Here is a 24,270-nt window from a genome sequence, read left to right as displayed (position 1 = left end):
TTTTGGATCATAAATATATTTTTGGTTGAATCTTTTTTTTTTTTAATTGAAGTAATTTTTTTTTATTGAAAACTTTTTTTTGATTGAAGTATTTATTTATATTTGATTGAACAATAAAGAAACAAATCTAACTCCATAGTTTTGTTGGGATATTTTTGGACGCCTCAGTCCTCACTCATGGAATGCTGATTCCATTTCATCTTATAAAATGTAGGGATGAAATATATGGCTACAGCAGAACCTGTTCAATACAAAAGCAATCCCACCTCTCCGGATGACCTAAATGCGTTTATAAAAAGGTTTCTATTCGACCTGTTGTGCTGCTGTCCAAGCTTTTGTGTCGCTGCACAATCACGTCAAGATAGATTGCTGCTGAGAGGCCGAGGGCACCAGAGGTGGACAGGAAATAGACAGTACTTCTTTCCAATCGGATGGTTGGTCATGTCAACGGAAGGGAGATAGGAGGCAGAAAACCAAGCCTTAAGCATAGCCACTGTTTGTTTACTGTCACTCCACACACTTAGTTTATTGGTACGTTGAATCACATCAATGACAAAATTGAGACTAACGTGGTCTCATCCTGTATATTTCACTGTCAAAAATATGTATTATAAAATAAATCTACCAAATTTCTTAAATTCCACAACCCACCAAAAAACCTAGAGACATGTATTTGTCAAATAAACCCAGGTTTCTCAGGCTCAGTTTGACAAGTCCCTGGAACCCTGGAACCTTATCATCAGGCGCAGTTTTGTCCACATTTATCTAAAAGGTGTTTTCACTTAGCCATTGTTTGATATCTAGCAAGCAATCGACTAAACATTCACCCTTTCTGGGCTCAGATGGATTCAGATGGTTGGAGGTAATATCTGGATAATTTTACCCAAGGGAAGCAAGTACAGCCATAATGATAAGACCTTATTTGGTTGGCGGACACTGAAACTGCGCTCAGAAAGGTATAATGATAAGCACCGTAACACAGACCCTGACAGTCCCACTACATCCCTCAGTTTTCTCAGCAGGATCTGGTGATCAACTGTGTCAAAGGCTGACGACAGATCCAAGAGAACCAGAACAGTGCATTTACAGTTTTACAATCAGGTGACCACACTCACTCATCCCACAGCCTCTTCAGCCTCCTCCCATCAAGCAAGAGGACTGCACAGTCTTCAGGTATACAGCGTCCAACATCTTAAGACAGTGAGCTAATGAATTCTTATACAACACATCCCCATAATCAAGAACTGGCAAGAAGGTAGCTTCGACTAGTAGTCATGATTTGTTCCTAAAATAAAATCCTAACTTTAGTTTCAGTTCATTTACCAGGTAATATATTGTGATTTATCTCAATCTTTTGGTAATTCGAAAATACCATAAGTTTGGTCTTATCAGCATTGAGAACAAGCTTCAGCTGACAAAGCTGAGCCTGCACTTGATCAAAAGCACTTAGCATGTACTAAAAGCATTATTAACACAACAATAAATTGCAGTGTCATCTGCATAGAAATGGAAAGAAGCATTCTAGATATTTTGTCCAAGGCTTTTAATGTACAGGTTAAATAACAGTGGTCCTAAAACTGACCCCTGGGAACTCACTTACTCACTGTTACCATTTCAAAAGTAGATCCATCAAACTGAGTAGCCTGTGTTCTGTCAGTGAGGTATTTAGCAAACCACCCCATAGTGTGATCGTAGAAACCAAAATTCATAAGTCGTTGTATTAAAATTTGATGGTCCACAGTATCAAATGTTTTAGATAGATCAATGAAGAGAGATACACAAATCTGTTTTCTATCAAGAGCTTCTATTATGTCATTTAAAACCTTCATAGCAGCAGTACTAGTACTATGATTCTTTTTTGGAACCCTGATTGTTAGTACAGATAGTAATTGTTGAGTATGGACATAATCTTTAACTTGCTTACTTACCAGGGATTGTAGCACTTTTGCTAACACTGATAGGTTTGAGAGTGGTCTGTAATGAAAAATTTTGAACAAATTGAAAAAAGAAATTGGATCCCCTTCTTCATGTAGGGGGAGGACATATGCAGTCTTCCAGCCCTTTGGGATTTTTCTTGTGGCCAATGATGGATTAAAAAAGTGTGTCAATGGTTCAGCTATTAAATCTGCTGCCAATTCTAAAAACATTGGTTCCAAGTGATACGGACCAGTCCGTTTTCTGGAGTTCAAGTTCTTTCAGGCTTTGTGAAGCTCTAAAACATTAAAAGGGTGAAGATTAAAAGTGTGGTGTACATCACTAGCATTGCTACATAGGTTTACTGCAGAATTCTCCAGTTCGCTGCAGAATGACTGGCGGAATTGAGCAAGGACCCAGGAGAATTGGAATGCTCATTTCAACAGTGACATTAGTCAAAATGACATCAATAAGGGATGTCTTCTCAGGACATTTGAGATTGGGTCCTGTGAATGATGTAATAATTTGTGTCAGATTTAAAGTGTCACACTGTGCTTTAAATGTATCACAGGTGTCAACCAATCCCAGTTAAGATCAACTGCAACTATAACAATTTCCTTATACTGCAGTTGTGACAGACTATTCACCAGTGTTGACAAAGAGTTAGCTATGGCAGAGGGAGTCTGTAACAGCCAACTATCATGATATGATATTTGGAACCCCTACTGTCTCTGAGCCCCTCTCCTCCTCTTGGTCCTCCTTCACTGCTGTATCTTTGGGTGATATTTCGGCACTAGTGAACAAGATGAAACCCTCCTCTTGCTCAGATGATGTCCTTCCTTGTAGGCTTTTTATCAAAGTATTTGATGTAAATGGCCTCTTGGTTACCAATATGGTGAACCTCTCCCTTTCCACAGGGGTTTTTCCCAATGCATTTAAACATGCCATTGTGGAGCCTCTGCTCAAAAAACCAGGCTTAGACCCAACTGACCTCAGTAATTTCAGGCCTATTTCTAAGCTCCCTTTCTTGTCCAAGATCTTGGAGAAGGTGGAGTCTGAGCAGCTGTCTTTGTTCCTGGATCAGAGCGACATCCATGAGAAGTTTCAGTCTGGCTTCCGTAAACATCACTCTACGGAGACAGCTTTATTGAAAGTGTCCAGTGACATCATGATGTCGGCTGACTCTGGTAAATTCACTGTTCTGGTTCTCTTGGATCTGTCCTCAGCCTTTGACACAGTTGATCACCAGATCCTGCTGAGAAGACTGAGGGATGAAGTGGGACTGTCTGGGTCTGTGTTAGAATGGTTCTCATCTTACCTTTCTGGGCGCAGTTTTAGTGTATCTGCCAATCAAATGAGGTCTGAATCGGCAGATCTGTTGTGTGGAGTCCCTCAAGGTTCTGTTCTGGGTCCTTTATTGTTTTTGCTGTACTTGATTCCCCTCGGTAAAATCATTCAGAGATTTCCAGATGTTTCTTATCACATTTTTGCTGATGACATCCAGCTCTACTGCTCTTTTGATCCAACTGAGCCCCAGAGGCTGAACAGCTTAGTCAATTGTTTGCTAGAAATCAAACAATGGCTGAGTGAAAACACTTTCACAGCTAAATGTGGACAAAACTGAAACTCTGGTGATTGCTCCTGATGATAAGGTTCCAGGGTTGAGTCAGTACTTGGGTGACTTAGGTCAGTCTGTCAAACTGAGCCTGAGAAACCTGGGTGTTGTATTTGATAAAGACATGTCTCTTGTTCGACATTGCAGAAAACTGACCAGAAACTGTTTCCTTCAACTGAGAAAAATCTCTAAACTTAGGAAAATGTTGTCGGAACATGATCTGGAGCTTGTAATCCATGCGTTTGTTTCTTCTCGTCTGGACTATTGTAACAGTTTGTTTTCATGTCTTAACAAGAAGGAGCTGTCTCGTCTGCAGTTGATTCAAAACTCTGCAGCGAGAATTCTGACCCGCTCAAGTAGAAGAACTCACATCTCTCCGGTCCTTAAAACTCTTCACTGGCTTCCAGTTTCTTTCAGGATCAACTTTAAAATTCTGGTTCTTACTTTCAGAGCTATTCATGGTCAGGCTCCTCCTTACATCTCTGATCTGATCCAGCCTTACACCCCAGCTCGGGCTCTGAGGTCTGTGGATCAGAATCTACTTATGGTTCCACGCACACGGCTCAGGACCAGAGGAGAGAAATCTTTTCAGGCTGTTGCTCCTAAGCTTTGGAACGATCTTCCTCTCTCTTTGCGCTTGATGGAATCTACTGACTCCTTTAAGAAACATCTTAAGACGTTTCTATTTGTTCAGGCTTTTCCTTGAATTTCTCGAACTCCTGTGTTGTTCTCAGTATTATCTTGATCTTTAAAGTATGTACTTTTTTTGAGTATTGTTTTGATTGTTTAAGCGCTTTGTGACCCTGGTCTCGAAAAGCGCTATATAAATAAATATTACTTACTTACTTACTTACTTACTTTGGTAACTTTATAATTTAAGGCCACAAGTTCTAATTGTTTACTGTATGATTCAGTGAGCACTAAATCAATATTTATTTTTTTGTTGTTGTTGTAAATAGCAACACCAGCCCCATTCTTGGGGCGGTCGGCTCTAAAAACATTATATCCATCAATGTATATATCCATATCATAACCAGGTTTCGGATAAAACAACAATATCAGCATCAGTTGAATTGACCCAAATCTGCACCATGTCCAATTTGGAGATTAAACCCTGTACACTAAGATGTATGATACCTTAGCCTGGCCTACTTTTAAAGTCTGCAGGTGTGTCACATTGCTGAGGCATATCAGGTCCAGGGTTTGGCTGAACATTTCCAGATACAAGTAAAAGCATCATGATCATGAGTCTATACGTAGTAGACCTCCCTGACATAAGCCTTTAATTTTTTTTTAAAACAAATGAGCTTACACAAGCAGGGAGTGAATTTACAGAGATGTTAAACCAGTCTTTAAAAATGAGAATTCAGTTAAAACAGAGGAAATTCACAGCATAATATGATCATAGGGATAAATGCAATGGCATAATAACTTTAATTTTGAGTGAGACAGAGAGTGTGTCCCTAGCTGAACAGTAAAGAGAAGGAACCAGTACAGAATGCCTGACTCGCTAAGCAAGACCAAGTATCCACATCAATATAGGTTATCAAGCAAAGAAAGGTTAGGATTCACTTAATTTTCACTGTAAGCTATTTTGAGCTCGGAAAATATTAGCACTCAGGACTGCAGGTAGCTAGCCACAACTTTGCAAGTAGTAGCACACTCAGGGCCTCCAGCAGGTAGTAAGTCAACGGCATGGATGAAACTACACTTTTATCGAAAACTTCTCACCAATATTCATGTTAATGAAGCAGCTCAATGCGGATGCATCCAGCGTTCACTATCATAACATTGGACCGCATCTCATCGCCTCCTGCTCCATGTACTAATTCATTTACATTAATGTCTTGAATTGTTGTCCTATATACATGAAACCTTTCTTTTGAGTCACCTTCATCCCAACATTTGTACATTCCATTATCACCGTGTCTGATTCATGGTCATTTTGTGGTAATAATGATACATAGTGTCCAATATTGTTGACAGGACTTAAATGATCATTCTAGATCATCTAAATTATTCTCCTACATCTTGCTCGACACAAATACAGAAAAGCCCTCCGAGCTGCAGCTGTGAGATCCAGGACTTCACCCACTTAATGCGTTTTTTCTGCGACATATTTCTTCCACAACAAGAAGACCATGGGCTGACAATGCTAGTCGCTTCATATTCGTGTCATTATCCGTCGTATTTTTATTTTATCTTTCGTTCAACGGGTGAAAACAACAACTGTTCTCGACTAGTTTCAAAGCATTCAGCATACTTACATCACAGAGGGCCTCCAGCAGGAAGTAGCACACACATGGCCTCCACTAGGTAGCAAGTCACCAAGGGCCTCCAGCAGGTAGCTAGAAACTGTTATTTGTCTCCAGTCAACTTCAGTATATCCAAAGCTTTAGCTAGGTAGCTAGCCTCGGCTCACTCAAGGCCTCCAGCAAAGAGCAAGCCATGAGCCATGTAAAAAGTTAACAAGAGTTTGTTTTTACTGCTAAAAATGTTGCGTGTTAAAAAGATTTAAAGAATAACAACTTAGAGTACTAAAAGCACTTAAAACTGTAGGACTAAAACAAACAAGGACCAACAAGGACTAACATGCTGCCATCTCGGTTAAATGCATTGGGAAAAACGCCTGTAGAAAGGGAGAGGTCTACCATTTTGGTAGGAAATCACCCCTTCAGCCAAATGAACTTGGATGTGAATGGTATTTCTTATGTATTAACACATTTGAAAATTGGGCAACATATATTTAAACATTTTACATTTCAATAAAATATTAGCCTGATAAAATGAAACCATCACCAAAACAACCCGTGAATGACTAATGCCTCGGGGTCTATCAGTATGTATCACACACTCCCTGGAATCAATCTAAAACATATTACTCCCTTTTGAGGCCGGGAATCATTTTCTGTTCGGTGGTTAGGAATTGCAACACCGGCTTGAAAAAAAAATCCCTGGTAAAGATCATCGTTTCAAAGAGGAAAATCCCAACCAGTCCACCTGATTAGTAATTGGCGAGAAGGGAGCTGGTGTGACACTGTATGCACCAGCAGGAATTCCTTTGTTTTTTAAAGGATTACGTTTGGGGGAAGAACGTTTAGGAGTAAAGATTTTGTTGAAATATTATAGTAGTTGAATATAATATTACTTTTAAATTTTCTTAATTGATCTATAGATGCATAAAATTGTATGTCAAAAAGAAAGCAAATATAACTTTTGGAAAAGAATACTCATGAAAGGAAACCATAATCTTTCTGTTGTTCATAAACTGAATACAACAAACAAAATCAAATAATGTAAGAACTCAACATTAGGGAAAATTCAAAAGCCAGACAATTAGAAATGGACATTACACCAAAGGTTTCACCAACAAGGTTGTCAAACACAATGGGAATGAATGAGAAAAGGTTCAAATGTCTACATTGATCTGCAGGTTTTGAAATATAAATGTAAGTCAGAGGCAGAAATCTGTAATCAGCATTGCTGGTGTTTACTTGTCCTTCTCAGCGCCCACAATTACGTATTGATGTGCTAAACAATGTCTTGCAAAGCTGGCAATGTTCCTGTGCGCTATGATAAATGTCAGGGCAGACACTTCAATATTAAAGCTGGCCACACATCACCCCCACCTCTTGTCACCCTGCCTCCACCAACATGTGTTATTTAATGATGGAGAAAAAATGGCAGGTCGTCGTTTGATGGAACTCAAGTGAGCAGTTCAGATAAATAGCATAAAATAGTTATAGAAACGAGATTTAAGTGAAGGAAGTCTTGACATGTTTGGTTTTACTTATTTGTTTTAGGTTATTTGCTTATTGAATTCAATCACAAAATTGTTAGGATTGGATTTTATATTCCTACACATCAGTGGCGTCTGGTAAAATGTTTTTTAGGTGGGGCTCTTGTATCCAAACCAAGCACTGATGCTATCCATCCAGTGCTGATCACTGTTACCCAATCAGAACACACCAAATTATTATTTAAAAAAAAACTTTAGGAAATTTATTGAAAACTTTTCTATGCACAAAGACATAAGAGATGATTTCTACCAACTAATCATTATCACACACAAAGAAAAAATTATTGGGTGAGTTACATAAACGTGATTTCACTATTCTCAAAGCGACGCCAGACGGACAGGATATGACGAAAGACAACGCAAACCAAGATTATTAGCAGAACGTGAATTAATTCAAATATAGTTTATACCGATTTAAAAAATGTGGATGATTTTTTTTCGAACTAAAAAAGAACAAATAATGAGAAATAAAATATAAAAAAGATTAGAAAATAAAAAACACAGCCGGTGGGAAGGCGGAGCCCCAGCGCCCTCTAAGGGCCAGCCGCCACCGCTACAAATCTGTTGGAGGTCTGTTTATATACGGCTTCACTTGTTGACAAGAAGATGAAAAGGGTTGACATTCTTTTGGCATACTAAATCAGCACTATAAACTTATCTGGAATGATAACAACAAGTTGCTACAGTGTCAAGTCTGCAAGTCAAGTACCTCGAGGCAGCATCAAAAAAGACTTGATGTTTTCTTTTTGCATGGCTGACTTGATGGCCAACATAATATGAATAACAAATACGATACAACCATCTTGTTTTTTATTCGTTCGCATCCTTTGTTTTTTTTTGTGTTTTAATATATTCATTCTACTCTGGAGCAAAATGCATAGTTGGTGACGTAACGACTAGATAAATAATAAAAGATGACTCATCGAAATTTGCTCAAAGGTGGGGTAGTGGAATTGCATAGAGTGGACAGAGGAGGGTGGGGTCAAACAACACTTCAGTTTGATTGACTTGTCACTTTCAAATCATTTTAAGTGGGCCTCTTAAAAATACTCAACGGGTAAATTTACAGAGAAGAACATTTCGCAAAGATGTGTTCTTTACTTTCCTGTTCTTACTTCAAAACATCAAATAAAGCTTTGTTTAAAATCACACATCTGGCAGAATAGTACTCATTATTTATTAGGTTATTTATCAATGAGTTAAGATTGATAAGTATAATAATAATTGATAAAAAGATAACCTCTAGTTGAAAAATATGTTTTCATTACTAGCTAAGGCCTAATTCAGAGCAGGCCTGTTCAAAATCTCCGCCCTTTAGTTTGATTTAATGTCGCGACAGAGTCCAACTAGGGAATGTGAAATGCACAAAAAAAACTTTTAAAACATACATAGTCGGTTTTCTATATTTACCTCATGATAGCCACATTCATAAAGTCAAGTGTCACATGTAAGACAATTTCTTTAAATTGTTTTGTTTTTTAATCTACACAATTACCTAGAGGACAAAGGTTAACCCCTGAATTCATGTACATAATAAGTTATCAGTCTCAACCAGTACAGCGATGAATCTTGCAAAGCTTGTCTGACAAATTATTTAAATAAATATATTTAAAAAATAATAAAATTCTGAAAATGAACTGAAATTCTAACTGAGAAAAAAGAAACTTCAACATTGCACGTTTACTGTTAGGTGAACACACGTGATGCTGTGGAGATGAGGACCACATGGAGAACTGAAGTCCCGCTCAAGGACACTACAGTAATATGGCTTGTGATCCAACAAGCCACTGAGCCAATTTAAACAAGACATTTAAATTCCTATGTATGAGTTAAACACTGCCTGATGTTTATACTATGCAGTTAATAATAGTGGTTAAAGGATTTGTTGAAATAGGCATAATCCACATCCCTAAAAGAAAGCTTAATCCATCTGCTGTCCATTCCAGGAAGGAAGGATAGAACGTCTTATTTTAGGCAGCAATAAAAGGAAGTGGGAGAAAGAGGTTTAAAATGCTTTTTGTGTCATTTTATAAGTGTAATTTTATTTCAGGTAAAATGTAAATGAACTGATCTGTAATAATGTATATACAGTACAACAGAGAAATTAACTTTAAAGAGCATAAGTTATATGGAAAGTATGTAAAATACATATAAACTTATAAAAAATATATACTTATTGTGCAGTAAATTTAAAGTTGTTGTAATTACTTTGACTGAGGAATAAAGTTTAAACCAAACACGAGACAGCGCGATGCAAACATTTAAAGAGTCACTCACTCAAAGAGCAGGGCCCATTATTCGTCCGCCAGTTCCACAATAATAACAGCATGGACATTGAGGATCTTGAGACTCCTCGTCCAGCATGGACTGAGTCTGTGAGGAGTTCAACTCTGACTTGGCAAGACCTATGAAATGTTTGCTACTGTCCCACTCAGACGAAGATTTACTGTACAAAATCTCATCACACACTACTAAACGCATTTCAAAATGTATAATTTATAACGGCACTAAGTCACCGAGACATAGTGGGGAAAGACGAACAAGGAAGACAGGGCATAGGACTGGGAACAACAACACCCACATGGCAGAAGGTAACTCCATCTGGAGGAGGTGAGCCACCAGGAAGAAACAGCCAGACGTGCCACTGCAGTCTCTCAAGCCAAGCAAGGCCGCTGGATGAAATGGGAAGGTGTGGAGAGGAGCAAAATCACCTGGATCGAACTGTGGAGCATGGAGGCCAACAGGATGAGATCTAATCACATTTAACAAGTCCCGCCACACACAGACAGCCCCCGGGCTGTGATTCATATGTACAGACAGCAAAAACACAGTGGAAGAACAAGGTGAAGGACCAACGTGTTATTGATCATCCATCAGTCTTGATCACCCTCTAGAGGGCCACACTTTGAAGCTGCTTGTCAAGTAATCCTACATAATAGCTATAAACACTTGTGAGTTGGACATTCAATGACACATTGAGAAATGGAGGTTTTGGTTATTTTAACCTAGAAAATATCTCCAGAAGAAAATATAACTTGGCACCTATCAACCTCATATCCTCGTGCTGCTTGCCATTGTTTCCCCGCTTAACTCGATTCACCTCGACAGCTTAATTCCTCAACCTTTCACATGTGGTTGCTTGTTGGAGTGGCTACACCATCTATCCGCTCACACCACTGTCTTTCTATCAGCTGCTGTGACAAAAACATTAAGCATGAGAATGGAGGCACTTGTCAATTTTCAGCAGGTCAAGAAATATAGCCAATAGTCCTGGGATCCATTTTTACAGGACAAAAAGGCCGGATGTACAGAAAAAATGAAAATGCAGTTGCAATTTGGACAGATTTATTTATCTGTGTCGTTTTCAATAAATCTGTTTAAACAACCACTTGTCTGTGATTTGCATTTATCCATAGTATTAATCTAACTAGGCCCTTAACAGTTGATGGATTTTATGGTTAACTGACAGGAAACTGAGAAGTGGAGGATGCAATTTTAAAAGAGACCTTTATGCAGCCTACGTCTGCACAGCGTGAGTTGATCAAGACGAATAATCACCAAAGCAACTATACGTAACATTTTGATGATATTTTATTCATATTTTTTTTAATAGCCGCCCGGAAGAGTGCTTCACAGCACCGGTTTATTTGTGCCAAGAGACTTTTTAAAGGCACCAGGAAGATGAAACAAGAACCCTACATTTTTCCAAGGAGATGACAATAATCATGAAATGGCAACTAATGAGTTCATTTGAGTGTCTGTTTCATTAATCTTGGACCTCTATTTGTATTCATCAGTATGTGTCTGAAGTCTAAACCTCAAAGGGACTCGTATAAACAATATGGGCGTTATCACAGCTGGCTGGGCTCTGCTCTGGTAACATCTCGTTTGCTGAAATTTTAGATGGGGAAGAATTTTATAAATGAATAACTTCAAAACATTGTCATGATGAGAGACCTCTGCATTTTTAAGAGGTAGATTAGATATATGTACAGGTCAGTGGGTTTTCACATTAGTTACCCTGTAATGTCCCACAACATGTTCTGACTATTGCACAGACCCTTTTTTTTAGAGCATGCAGATTACATCACTCAAACCTCCCCTAAAAATATAAACATACTGGTTATGTAGATACATCATTAATTAACGAAACTGCATGAACCAAATAGGGTACGATATATTAATGTAATCCTTTCAGCAACATTTCTCAAAGACTTATGATTCATCTTGATCACCGTTAGGATCACCCTCTAAGGAAAAACATTCTAAAGTAAAATGTTTGTATATTTTTAAATATAATTTTCAATGTCTTATAATGTGAGCTATCTTAAGGATGCTTCAGAGAAATCAGTAAAGCCCTCATTGACTGCACCAAATGATAAAATCCATAATTTGATTTCCAAACACTGCAGCCTGCACTATGCAGATTTATACAACAGCTGTAATGTCACACGGATGGGACTCCATGGTTATGACATCTACTCATGAGACTCGGCAGAAATGTCAAAAGAGAACAAGAAAACAAAGCTTGCTGTAACGTTCTCTAAACACAACTTGACATGTTCGATGCACCTCTCAAGAGGATCTGCCAGGATGTGAAGGAGGATGGCAGGTGCTGAAAGAAAATATGTTCATCAGGAAGTGTGATGGATGGATTTGGTGGAGAAGATTTTAGGATTATATTCTCTGCTGGAAATGGGGTTACAATGGATCTTAATTGATTAAATTAGTCACCAACATAGTGTGTTGGATATTGTATCATTGAGACAGTTATTTTTAGAAGGTCTACGGCAGATGTTCCAGATATCTGACTGCACAGTGATCTAACCTCTGTATATCCCTCTTATACTATTATACAACTTTGCTCATTTGCTCGGTATAGAAAACCTAGGCTGCCAGGTCTCATGCTTTGAGTGTGACAGTCAAACAATTTGACCCATTGTCACACCCCACACCAACCTTGACATTTCTCACGGTTACATTTACCCATTTAATGCTATATACATATACATATATATATATATATATATATACACTCTTTTTTTTTCTAATAAAAATAAACTTTGTTGATTTCGCGTAAATTCTGATAATCGCTGAAGCAACCACACAATATTAACCAATCAAAATCAACATAAGGCAGGAATCTGGAATTTGTAACAAAATTAGAATAGGTAAGTAGGTAAGTCAGTAATGGTTATTTCTAGAGTTTCTGTGTAGACCAGGGTCACAAAGCATGTTTGTTAAAAGATATTAATATTATTCATTTTATTTTTATGTATCTATTGTTTAAAAGTAATTTAGATTTTGATTTAGATTTGATTTTTGATAATAATAGGTTCAGATCATTTAATCTCATTTAATTTAACATCTTGGCAGGTTTAAGATTTGTAATAGTAATAATTTCACAACATTTGAATCTAGACTTTTGGAGAAATGAATAATGAAATCATCAGATTTTAACCATCTTAAGTGATATGGTTTTGTCAATGACTGGTTTATATTGTAGCTGCCATAGAGGTGAGGACATCACTCTTGTAAAATGAGATGATGACTCAAATATCACTGTTGTCATTTCTGAAACTTGGCAGCCCTGGAGTACTGTGTGATGTATGACAGTGTGATAGTAAAATGTTTCAACATTTATTTCTCAATCTAGCAAGTAAGCTCAAAAATGTATGCAAATTTTTTATGTTACACCTATATTTTCAAATTTAGATCTTAAATGTTAAAGTTCATCGCAAACAAGTACCTTAAGATAACCTCTGATAGTTTGTGTCACATATTCTCCAATTTTTAATCCATTCTAGATTGATATATCATATCAAATATATCATCTTTATTCATAAAACTTTACCTTAAGAATAACAATCATCACCCTTTAACATATATCTCAAACATAGCTGGATCCTTAAACCCAGCATTACATTGACAAAATGAGTCTTACTTGTTTTTTTAAGTACATGATCAATACAACTGCTCACTATACCCACAGATATCTGAATCATGCATGTTAAAATATATCTTAATATTTAGTGACTACTTCGGGACCTCTTCACAGATGTGTCAGTTACGTTCTCTTCAACGCTAAAACTGGAGAGCTCAAATTTCTTTGCCAAGGAATAATTTACAAACAAACCATGTACAGTCATCCCAGGTATAAGTAATTTAAGGTAAAATGCAAAAAAGATATATATATATTTAAAAAAGGGATCATTCTAGCTTTGCATGTACTTTACTTGGAAATATGTAAAATATAGTGATTATTCATTTTGAGATGAATAAAAATGCAGATGAATAATAATAATAAAACATTTAAACATAACATAGCATATTTAGGTTGCGCTTACAATGTATGGTATGTTTGTTTGTGACCCACCAATAATCCCACATGCTTGTCAATCAAATATAAACATTTACAGTTCAATTAAGATTATGGTATTTTCACTGGGGTTTTTCTAACAGATATAAATAAACAAAGTGAAATATTTTGAGTTGACATTTTCATGCAAACCCTAACTCTAAAAGTGGAAGGACAGAAAGCAAGATAAGTTCAACACACTGTCCTTTACAGAGGACACACAGCACTGATGCCATCACACACCCTCCACTACAAAATAAGCTACACCTGCTATCCCTCTGAATTAATCTTTCTTCTATGCACTCATTTCTTGTTATTATATTAAAGAAAATGAAATCCACGCATAATTCAATAACGATAGCAATAAATTACGAAGCCATAACAAGGACAATTGCCGAATATATTTTACACAACTGTATTTAATTTACAATCATACTTGCTTTAAAACGATTTCATTTAAAAAAAATAAACTAATCTAATATCATAAGGATAAAAATAGTCCGACTGTGTAACGTATTTCTCTATTATAATACTATTAATAATGAATACATGCAGAAAATATAATTGGGAATACACGAGCGCAAAAGACAAAAGTGTAGAAAGAAAGTAAAGCACCTGAATTTCTATTTTGACTCATTTGTGACTGACCAAACAGACACCTGTAATGCTACGTTCACTTACTTGCTCCCACTAAGACGTCGCTGCCAAAAAGCATCAGGACCACAGAGTTGACCAGAACCAGCAGCCGGGCCATGGTTGATGCTGGTGGCGAGAAAAATCACACCAAGTAAGAAGAACAGTTCATCTGTGCAACGTGTGTTTGCTGCGCGCGGCTTCTGTCCATGAACCAGTCAGTGCGCGGTGATGCCTTCACGGACACGCTGAGGAGTGTGTTTCTCCATCGTCCTTCTCGACCATGGAAGCACAGCCGTGGTGGGGGGGGGGGGGGGGGGGGGAAGTGAGTCTCACATGGTACACGGTGTGAGACAGGTCCAGTACCGCGGATGGTTCTTTGGATACTCGGACCTGGGAGAGTTTTCTCGTTTTCGTCTATTTTCTGGGACCAATCGTCGCTTTCGGTCTTGATGACGTCACAGCAAGAGGACAGAAGCTCGCCTCACCTGTCGCTGATGCGTCTTTACCGCAGTGCCCAGTCCATTTTATTTAGATGTGACCAGTGAGGATCTGTAGCGACATTTAGTTAAGGAAACTAATGAAAATCCAAGATCATTAAAAAAAAGTTTTAAAAAATCCGTAAAAAGGACTACGAATTGTCTAAGATACTTTACTAAGTACGAAGTCAAGGTCATCATTAATCATAATCCAGTGGAATTTTTCACTAAACTTTTAAGGATTTTTTTTAATTCAATTTTGAAAATGTTGTCATTAACATATAATGACTGTATTTAATTATCATTTATTTCAAATTTCTACAGTAAAATCTCTCCAAATTTACCATGATAGTAGTCAAGGTCTTCATGAAGCATAATCCAGTGGAATTTTTCACTATATTTAAAATAAATGTGTAGTTTCTTTTACATATTATATAATGATATAACTTTCAAATCTACGTCAAAAAACAGAGTTTAGATACATTTTCCGCTATATCCGTATTAACACAATTGTTGTTGGTTAAAATAAATAAATACATAAAATTATAAATATAAATCAATCTTATAAACATTTACTCCAAAGATAGTAGAACAGGATTGCATCAGGTTGAATAAAAACAACATAAAACATTATTATTGTTACTTTATTGCAATTTTCAAGTGGTCTCATGTATCAGGTGGCTTTCAGCGTCTTTACCGTAAGTTTAGCAATAGACGCGCAAGGTTTTTTTTTAATGTGGGCTGACGTGACGGTCGTTCGCTGACTGCGGGCTCACGTGATGGCAGTGAAACTCCAGCTAAAGATGAAGAAGTTTTTCTCTAATGATGATGAAAGTGACTTTTGAAAGTCCAAAAGTCACTACGGTCCATTTTCTATGCGAGAGATGATGTTAAAAACGAAAAAAAGGAGAGGTTATTCAATTTTCATTTTTAAAAGAAAAAACGAAAATCGAAATACTGTGTGATTTGAATTATTTGAATCCAAAACGGATAATCTGAATTGAAAAATCGGTCGATATTTATAAGTAAGATAAAAAAAAAATTTTTTAAATGACTGACACGCTGAAAAAGAACAGGATGTTAGGATTTTCAGAATAAGAAATCCCAATTGAGCCAGTACAGGTCAGGATTTGTGCAGTTAACTGGAGAGAGAATGACTTCAGAACCTTGCGCCGATACAATTTTGGAGATGACAAAAGAGGGCTTGTCATCTGCAGAAATATCTGCACACATAATGCCTAAAAGTGGAGTCCAAGGAGGATTTTCACCAGAATATATTTTATTAGTTAGTGTGTGTAAGTGCTAAGAACTATTCATCAACCTTGCCATGAATCAAGGTGTCAGGTATTACTTTCCCAGGCTTCAGTTGTAACATCAATACTGTGTTAGTGACTTTGTCATTAAATAACTTTTAAGCTTCAAAACAAACCAACTATACTGTATCTTTAGTTTATTTTAGAGAGGCGGTTTATGAAAATCATTATGAAGAAACTTGGCCAGATAATTAAAAAATATATGGAATGGAGAGAAAGAGACACAAAAACACAGAAAGACACACAGGGAGGAAGACAGAGATTAGCAAACAGTCAGACAATAACACAGACAGCAAGACAGAGAGACAGACAGAGAAAGAGAGAGAGTAGACAGAAACAGACATGGTAAAGGACAGACAGACCGTTATTTCTACCATTCCAACCGTTCCATCGCTTTTTGTCAACATCTGCTCTTGCATCGAAATTCCAATGACCAAAAGTTACACGGACCCATAACCATATTAACAATTACAATTAATAACAATTAAACTATATTGTCATTTGAATGTCATTTAATTATTATGACATTGAATATTCTGAAATATAAAAGTCATTAAAAGTTATTAAAAAGTAATTTTCTTTCTCTCATTAACCCGAGTCTGATTATCTACAACCGTATTTCTTTATTGTAGATTTCTCTTTTCAAGTGCAAGGCATTTTAAAGAGAGAGGAAACTATGTAATGCCATGCTGCATTGATATATATATATATATATATATATATATATAAATAAAAAGAACATATAATATGTTCATAAATGATAATTTGAATAACCCTTTTTACAATCAACAACATGTAAGACCAGATAAACTTTATTGATCCCTCTGGAGGTCTCCTTCAGGAAATTGTCTATATATATTATATGTTATATAGCTTTAGTGTAAAATGAGACAAATTGAGCAATGAATAATTATTGTTATGGCTGAGTATGTGTAATGTTATCAGGGACTGACACTAGTCTTGTTGGAGTTTGCATGAAAGTGCTGTGTCTAAACAATCAGAACACAAGGATTGGTAACTTTAATTTTCATTTATCATATGAAATGCAATAGGGATTACAGTATATAGTCTGCTGTTTTTTTTTTAATTCAGGTTTTCTGATATGCTAGTTCTGAATAGAGCAGTAGCAGTGATATGCCATACAAGTGAATGTCATGACATATTATTCCTGGATTTCCAATATACTAACCAAGGTGAATACTCTCATTTGACTGTTAATGTGACTGTGTGCATGTGTAGTTAATGCCCCATAATAATTCAAGTTACCTGCCTGTATGTATATGGACATGCTAGGTTAACTGGACCAACTGGCTAAATTAAGATATTGTTCTTTGTATGACTAATCCATCAGTCTTGAGGGTTCCCTCTGTTGTAAGAACCTTTTTTTATGTTAAGCACAGTTTTTGTGCTCCGCTCCTATACATACACAAGATGAATCTCTCTCTAATTATTTTTTTTCTGTAAATATTGGTGGTGTTTGAGCCCCCTTTTATTCATAATGTTAGCAACTTTTTTGCATGGAGTTTATGACGTTTCTATGCAGTATTGTCAGTCTGCAGCAGCGAAGAAGTTGATCTTTTTAGTATATCTTTTTTGAGTATTTTTTTATTTTTATTTTTGTTTAAGCATTTTGTGACCCTGGTCTAAAAAAGCGCTCTATAAATATAAATGACTTGCTTACTTACTTATTAATTGTACTTTTGAGCAAAACGGAAGACACTAAGCTAGCTAGTTACAGTTATAACTTTTTAAATCTCCGTCTCTAATTACTATGTCAAAGAACTGTGAAGGGTCAATTTGGCCCCTCCATCTTCAAACCAAAACATCAGATCAATGAAAGTAATAGATGTGAAAAAACTCTATTTGTTCTAATATATGGCATTAAACGAGACGTAAAAGGTCTTGAGGGTTCCCCCTGTTGTAAGAAGCTTCTTTTTTTTTGTTGATCATGAAATTATTGTCACGGCTTTTAAAGGTCTGGTATATGGTTGATTATAGACTGCTCCATGCTGCATAGTGATCAGCTGCTGTTCGGGTAAACACAAAGGATATTACTTTGACAGGAAATAACCTACATGTTAGTGTCTTTCTTTGATATACAGTGTGTCATTATTCAATAAAAGGTAAATATCCATGCGACCATTCATCATAATGAATCTCCCCATGAACCAGAGGCCCTGAAGCGTTAAGGATAACAGGTGCCTCCTTTTCATCCCACCTGACACAACCTTATCAACCTCTGGTATTTTGGCAGCACAAGCATTATATATGCGATCACATGTACTGCTAGTTACCACCGACCTCCACTCCCCATCGAGTTCCACCATCCAGCAGAAACAATTTTCACGAGCGGGTGACAGCGGAGGTGACATTTTCCGGCTACGTCATGACTTCCAAGCTGTCTGCCCTAAATGAATTGACATGGACTATATATCAGGTGCCAAATATTAATCTAGCAGAGGGTCGGATGTATCTTTCATGGGAAGAGGAAGTCGTAAATCCAGAGCATCCGTGCAGATCTCAGTTGTTGGCTTATCCATAGATTCCATTAGGGGTGCGCACACTTTTTCGATTTGTGGGCTACTTTTAAAACGATCAATTCTAAAAGGTCATACTTTACTCAGATGACTTGCACTGAATTAACCGATAATGAGTCATTTTGTTGTTTAACTGTAAAAACAATACTAAATATTGAAAGGTTGAAACAGTATATATTTTCACAGTAAATTCTATTAATTAATAGCTTAAAATAAACACACTGTACCTCATATTTGCTCATTTTTTTTTCTTTTATTTTAGCAAGGCTGAGTAATGAGATGAAAATGCCGCTCCCATGAAACAGCTCCTGCCGGCCTGATGGTGAAGCTGGGCTGCCACAATATCTCTCTCTAAGTCACAGAGAGTCTGAAGCTCTATAACCTGACCTGGATCTGAAAGGGAAAAATAGTACAAACAATACAGGAGAGAGCAAATACCAAGCTACTCTTTAAAATGGTTAAAGAGCTTTAATGCCTAGATGACCTTGCATAGACTACAACAGCACAAGAAAAAAATTGAGTTTGGAATATGTTTGTGGGAGGTATATAGAACAATCCAGGTCATTGATCATAAATAAAGCCAAACTTGTTAAACAAATTTAAACATATTGCCAAACACGTTTGGTCAACTTGTTAGCTCGAAAGTTAAATGCTGAAAACAGTACCTTTTGCCATGATCCTCAAGGTGTTTGAGAATGCGGCTTTCTGCTAACAAGTACTTTAATACAGGCATATTGAAAATATATTTAAATTATGTTCATGCTATAATATATTATTGCTAAAATTGAATTAAGTTTTTACTAACAATAGTAAGGATTATTTGCAATAAATAAGCTTGGTTCACAAACCTTCCCATACCATTTATACTGTCTGTTTAACGCCAAAACCCACTTTTCTGTATTTCTTCCAGGACAGTTCAAACTGAATTTTGTGTTCAAGGCACAATTACTAAAAGTGGTACAAAACAATTAGATCATGAATTAATTAGCAGCCAATGTTCCCCCCTTCGCCAGAACTATAATAAAATTACATGGAACCATAAATGACATTTGCGTAAACAAAATGCCCAGTATAAATATGACAAATAACTACAAAGAACAAACTGGTATAGACATAAAAGAAGGGTAGACGCTGCCTTGACAACTGGGGCTGTCTACTCTCTTTATGTATATGATGGCAAGTACCAATAATTAAAATAAATGTACTATGACAAAAATTTTCCATATTTATAAACATTTTATACTTTAAAAACATAAAACATTTAAATTGTCGAAATAACTGATCAACAGGCTCGCAATATGTGAGCTTGTAAAGTGGCTTTTTACATTTTTTGTTAAAAGATTTAAAATCTATAAACATTTTTCAACAGATTCATTAAAAAACAGATGAATGTAAACAATTCTGATCATTAAGCGAAAATATTAGCAAATATTTCTTTATTTATAATTTCATCAGGGTGATTTTCTCGCCATGCTCAGACATTGGGCTCCTATCTGTTATAATGGTGTCAGACTCTGACATTGAGTTTGAATGCTCATCGCCTTTTAACATATTTAAAAATGACTCCTGTGGAGTTGTTGGCCTTTTGGTGGCTTAGCCTGATCTTCCCCTGAAATATATTTAACAGCAGCCCTATACAATTTTGCATCTGAACACTTGGCACTGGCATAGTGTAAAGTTGCCACTTTTTTCAACCATTTCCCAACATTTCAGTGTTACCGGTGACTCTGTGGAAGCAGAACTGTGGATTTGATGTTCTGTTTCCACAGAGCCACCACATCCAGTGAGTGTTCTGGTCCCTGCGAGTCAGATACACCACCATTTTTGCTTCCCCCACCAAGTAATTCAGAGTCATGCTCCTATTCTTGGTGTATCTGCTTCCGCCCTTAAAATCTGGGACAGAGAACACAAGGTTAAATAGACTAAAAACAGCAGTTAAAACATTAAAAATATCTGCCAGCTTCCCACACTCTGTGTGTGTTCTGAAGTGATGTGTTCTGGTTGGCTGCAGAATGGACACTTGTTTAAAAACCCCGGGTTTTAAACGCGCTAAAAAGGAGTTACGTGCTATTGCCCGGTGTAAAATCCTCCACTGGAGGTCACCAGTTATTTTCATTAATAGGAGTTTGTAACGTGATCTCCACTGTGGGCCCCAGTCCCCAAGTCTGCTTGTCCATGTTGTGGTCGGTCGTCATGAAAGGTTTTTAGGTTTAAAATCTTTACACAGTTAAAATAAAAAAGTTATTTTTGTGGCCTTGTGTACTGTTAAAAAGTTTTTTGTCTGTGGTGGTCAGGAGTGGGCTGTTGCCGTCAAGGATCTCAGGGCTCAGGTGCAGGTCCGGGAAGAGAGTCTGCTGGGTTCGGCGCACCCCGCCGTCGATGTATTGGCGGAGTAAAGTTCTTTCTGAAGCAGTTAGTCTCTTGTTCTATTCGTCCAATGCTCCAACCTTGCTGCATTGATCAGTGGCTGTTTTAAAAAACAGTGCAGAAAGTTAGTAACATGATTGTGGCTCCATTTCAAAGCGCACAGGCCTTAAAAACAACCAAATGAAAAGAAGGTGAATTGTTGAGATTTAAAGGATTCAAATCTGTTAAAAAAAGAGCTATGTACAGCCCCAAATCGTTTACACGCTTTAACATACAGCTGGTTACATCCCTCTACAGCAAGCCTGAGGGATTGGTCAAGTACTTCTGTACAAACTGAAGTCTAAAAGTGAGAGTTCTACTCGCCAGTTGGATTAGGCTCTGACCCCCTTCTTCACATGGTAAAAACAAGACTGACTGTGGCACCCAATAAAACCCATCCCAATAGAAATTGATCATTTTAGCCTGTGATTTATCAAGCAGGCCAGTGGGGTGGTTTACAACAGGGATTTAGTGCCAAAGCAAATAACAAGGTTATTTGAAAAATATTCTTCCACCTTTTTATAATGCACAGTCCCAGTTTTTTCCTCAAAGCCTTTCCTAAAAACACCCCAAGGTATTTAAAACCTTTGTTCTTCCATGTGAGGTTTTGGGGTAAAACTTGGGGGCTGTCCCAGGCCTGCCGGACACCTCTATGCACCCTAAAAGGAGCACACAACCTGCAATTCAGTTTCATCACACTCTCAATGTCACTGTTCAGTAATTGGATCTTGGTGAGGAGATCCTTGCTGAACCCAAACTTACCCATGACTCTCCACAGTTAGAGGTGTTCGACGCGGTCAAATGCCTTTTCTTGATCTAGTGCGATCAAGCCCATGTTGGTGCCTAATGAAGTGGAGACCTCCGAAACATCCCGAATGAAGCAGACGTTGTTGACCATCGACCTGCCGGGAACATAGTAGGTTTGGTCGATGGTTGTGGATGTTGTGGCTTTTGAGAGAATCTTGTAGTCTGTGCAGAGGAGAGGGACTGGACACCAGTTCTTTATCTCCTGGAGGATTCCTTTCTTTGGTATGAGGGTGATGATGGCCCTCATGCAGAAAAGAGTAAGCGAGCTGGAATCCAGGGACTTCATGTACTAAGGGTATTATACGCACAAAAACTATTTTTCCAATAGAATTTGTTAAGTGCAGAGTTTAAAGCTTTGAACCAAGAACAATTCGGAGTGATGGGAATCATTGTGAATAGATAATTGATTGATTTGGAAGACTAGACATTTTGACTGTTTTTATTCTTTCTATAATTAATAGGAGTAATTTTGTCCAGCGATTTAGGTCCTGTATCCTTTGAAGTAGTGAAGAGAAATTCCAATAGATCAGGGAAGATGTAGATTCCTACATATTTAATGTTGCCTACTGTTAGACGGTGTGGAGAAAATAACGTTGACACACATTGTTTGGCCTTTACAGTTGGCAAAATAGTTTATTTTGACCGGTTTACAGTGTAGCCGGAGATACTAGAAAATGTTTGGTCGTTGTTAAAACCTTCTTTAACAGATGATGCTGACTTCTTAAGGAAGATCAGCACATCATCTGCATAAAGGATTATTTTGTGTTCCCTAGTTGATGTTGGGATATCTTTAATTGTTGTATTTTCCCTGATTAATGCTGCAAGGGATTCGATGAAGAGCAGAGAGGGACCCCCTGCCTAGTTCCATTGTTTAATTTAAAGTTTTTTTTTTAATATTCCATTGGTTGTGACTGTGGCCATTGGAGAAGTGTAAAGTGCTCTAATCCACACTATAAATGATTACCCAAAACCTAATGTGTGATTTCTGTTACCATTCGAATGAATAGATTGGAGATAGATAGAAAGATGTGGTAATTTTAATCCAATAAAGAACTTCATGATATCATCTGTGACTGGATCTTACTCTGCACTATATACTGTAGCTGTTTATAAAAGTCCTCAAATACTTTATTAATGTCTTCCTGTGTGTGAAAGGATTGTCCACTACTATAATTTATAATGGAGATTGTGGATTATTATTTTTCTATTAAATCTTTTTCTCGTTGGTCCTAAGTGTTCTTATGCGAAGAGAAGGAGATTCTTTTTCCACGTAGTACTGCTTTAGCTGTTTCCCTGAGAAGGGAAGCAGAGATGTTTTGTGTCATTAGTTTCTAGAAAGAAGGACCATTCTTTCTTAAAAATAATTATCAAAATCTTTATCTTTCAGTAGAGATGTGTTAAACTTCCATCGAGTGGAAGACTTTAGGTCAGGTTTAATATTTAGACCAAGTATGACTGGTGCGTGTTCCTCTCTCATCCTGATGTTTCAGTCTCCGGCTATCAGCCAGTCCAAACTCCTCCATGTACTTTAGAACTTCCGATTATAGCAAAGGTCTGGTATTTGTGATTGAACTGGATCTGTCCTAGACTGGATAAAGCGCAGTGTTAAAGTCACCTCCTATAATTAGATCAGATCTGGGTAAGTCGATTTATATTTGAGAATAAGGTGGAAGAAAAGTATGTAAAACACATGAACCACATATAACTTATGACTGCGAGCAGTGTGTTTGTCTGCTTTGTCTGATTAGAGAAGTTGACTCTCAGGATTTGTAAGAGGAACACGACGCCTGGGACCTTGAGAGATAACAACTTGAAGTAGAAGTGTGTGTGTGTGTGTGTGTGTGTGTCTTGGTACTTGACACTATTCTATAAACCCAAAACAATAAACCATTTATAAACTATATGAAAACCTACAATTCCAAAAACAGTTACCAGTCATAACCATGTATTTTTTTTTTTAAATGTTTCCATCATTGTATCGAGAAAATCAGTAAAGTAAGTAAGTTACATACAGTAAGAGTTCATGTCACGTAAATCATTTTAAACAGAAACAAGAAGAAATTATAAAATCTACTTGTAAAAGTTGATAATGTTTATTTAGAAATATTTATTAACGTGTTATTGTGTTTCTCTTTAGACGTTTTTGTATCTGCCCTTCGGTTACATGTTCTAATTTCTTTCTGATGTTATCATAAGACAGAAAACGATGTCCGCTCGAATTTTTCAAAAGTTAACTTCCAATTCTTGTTTAAGCTGTTGGATGTAAGATTCATGCTCTTCTTCTGAGAATGTTAGTCTAACAACATAGATGTTACATTTTAAAATATCGCATCAATGTGCTGTCTTTCCCGTTTTAATGCAAATGTAACAACTTGCCACACTTTTCGCTATTTTTGACTCTGAAAACCC

General features: G+C 37.0%; 1 protein-coding gene across 2 annotated transcripts in view; it reads right to left on the bottom strand.

Annotated features, from left to right (window-relative positions):
• Positions 1-14,636, bottom strand: part of fndc4a (fibronectin type III domain containing 4a) — a 43,068-nt gene extending 28,432 nt beyond the window's left edge. For both annotated transcript variants that reach the window (XM_087778737.1, XM_087778736.1), the window contains exon 1: positions 14,368-14,636. In XM_087778737.1, coding sequence (XP_087634863.1) covers positions 14,368-14,440 — 73 coding nt within the window. In that variant the 5' untranslated portion in view covers positions 14,441-14,636. The remainder of the gene's footprint in view (positions 1-14,367) is intronic.
• Positions 14,637-24,270: the final 9,634 nt, after the last annotated feature.

This window comes from Callionymus lyra, chromosome 17 (assembly GCF_982586985.1).
Source record: "Callionymus lyra chromosome 17, fCalLyr1.hap1.1, whole genome shotgun sequence".
NCBI lineage: Eukaryota > Metazoa > Chordata > Actinopteri > Syngnathiformes > Callionymidae > Callionymus > Callionymus lyra.
Note: the sequence above shows the minus strand (reverse complement) of the source record. Positions and strands in the feature narration are given on the sequence as shown.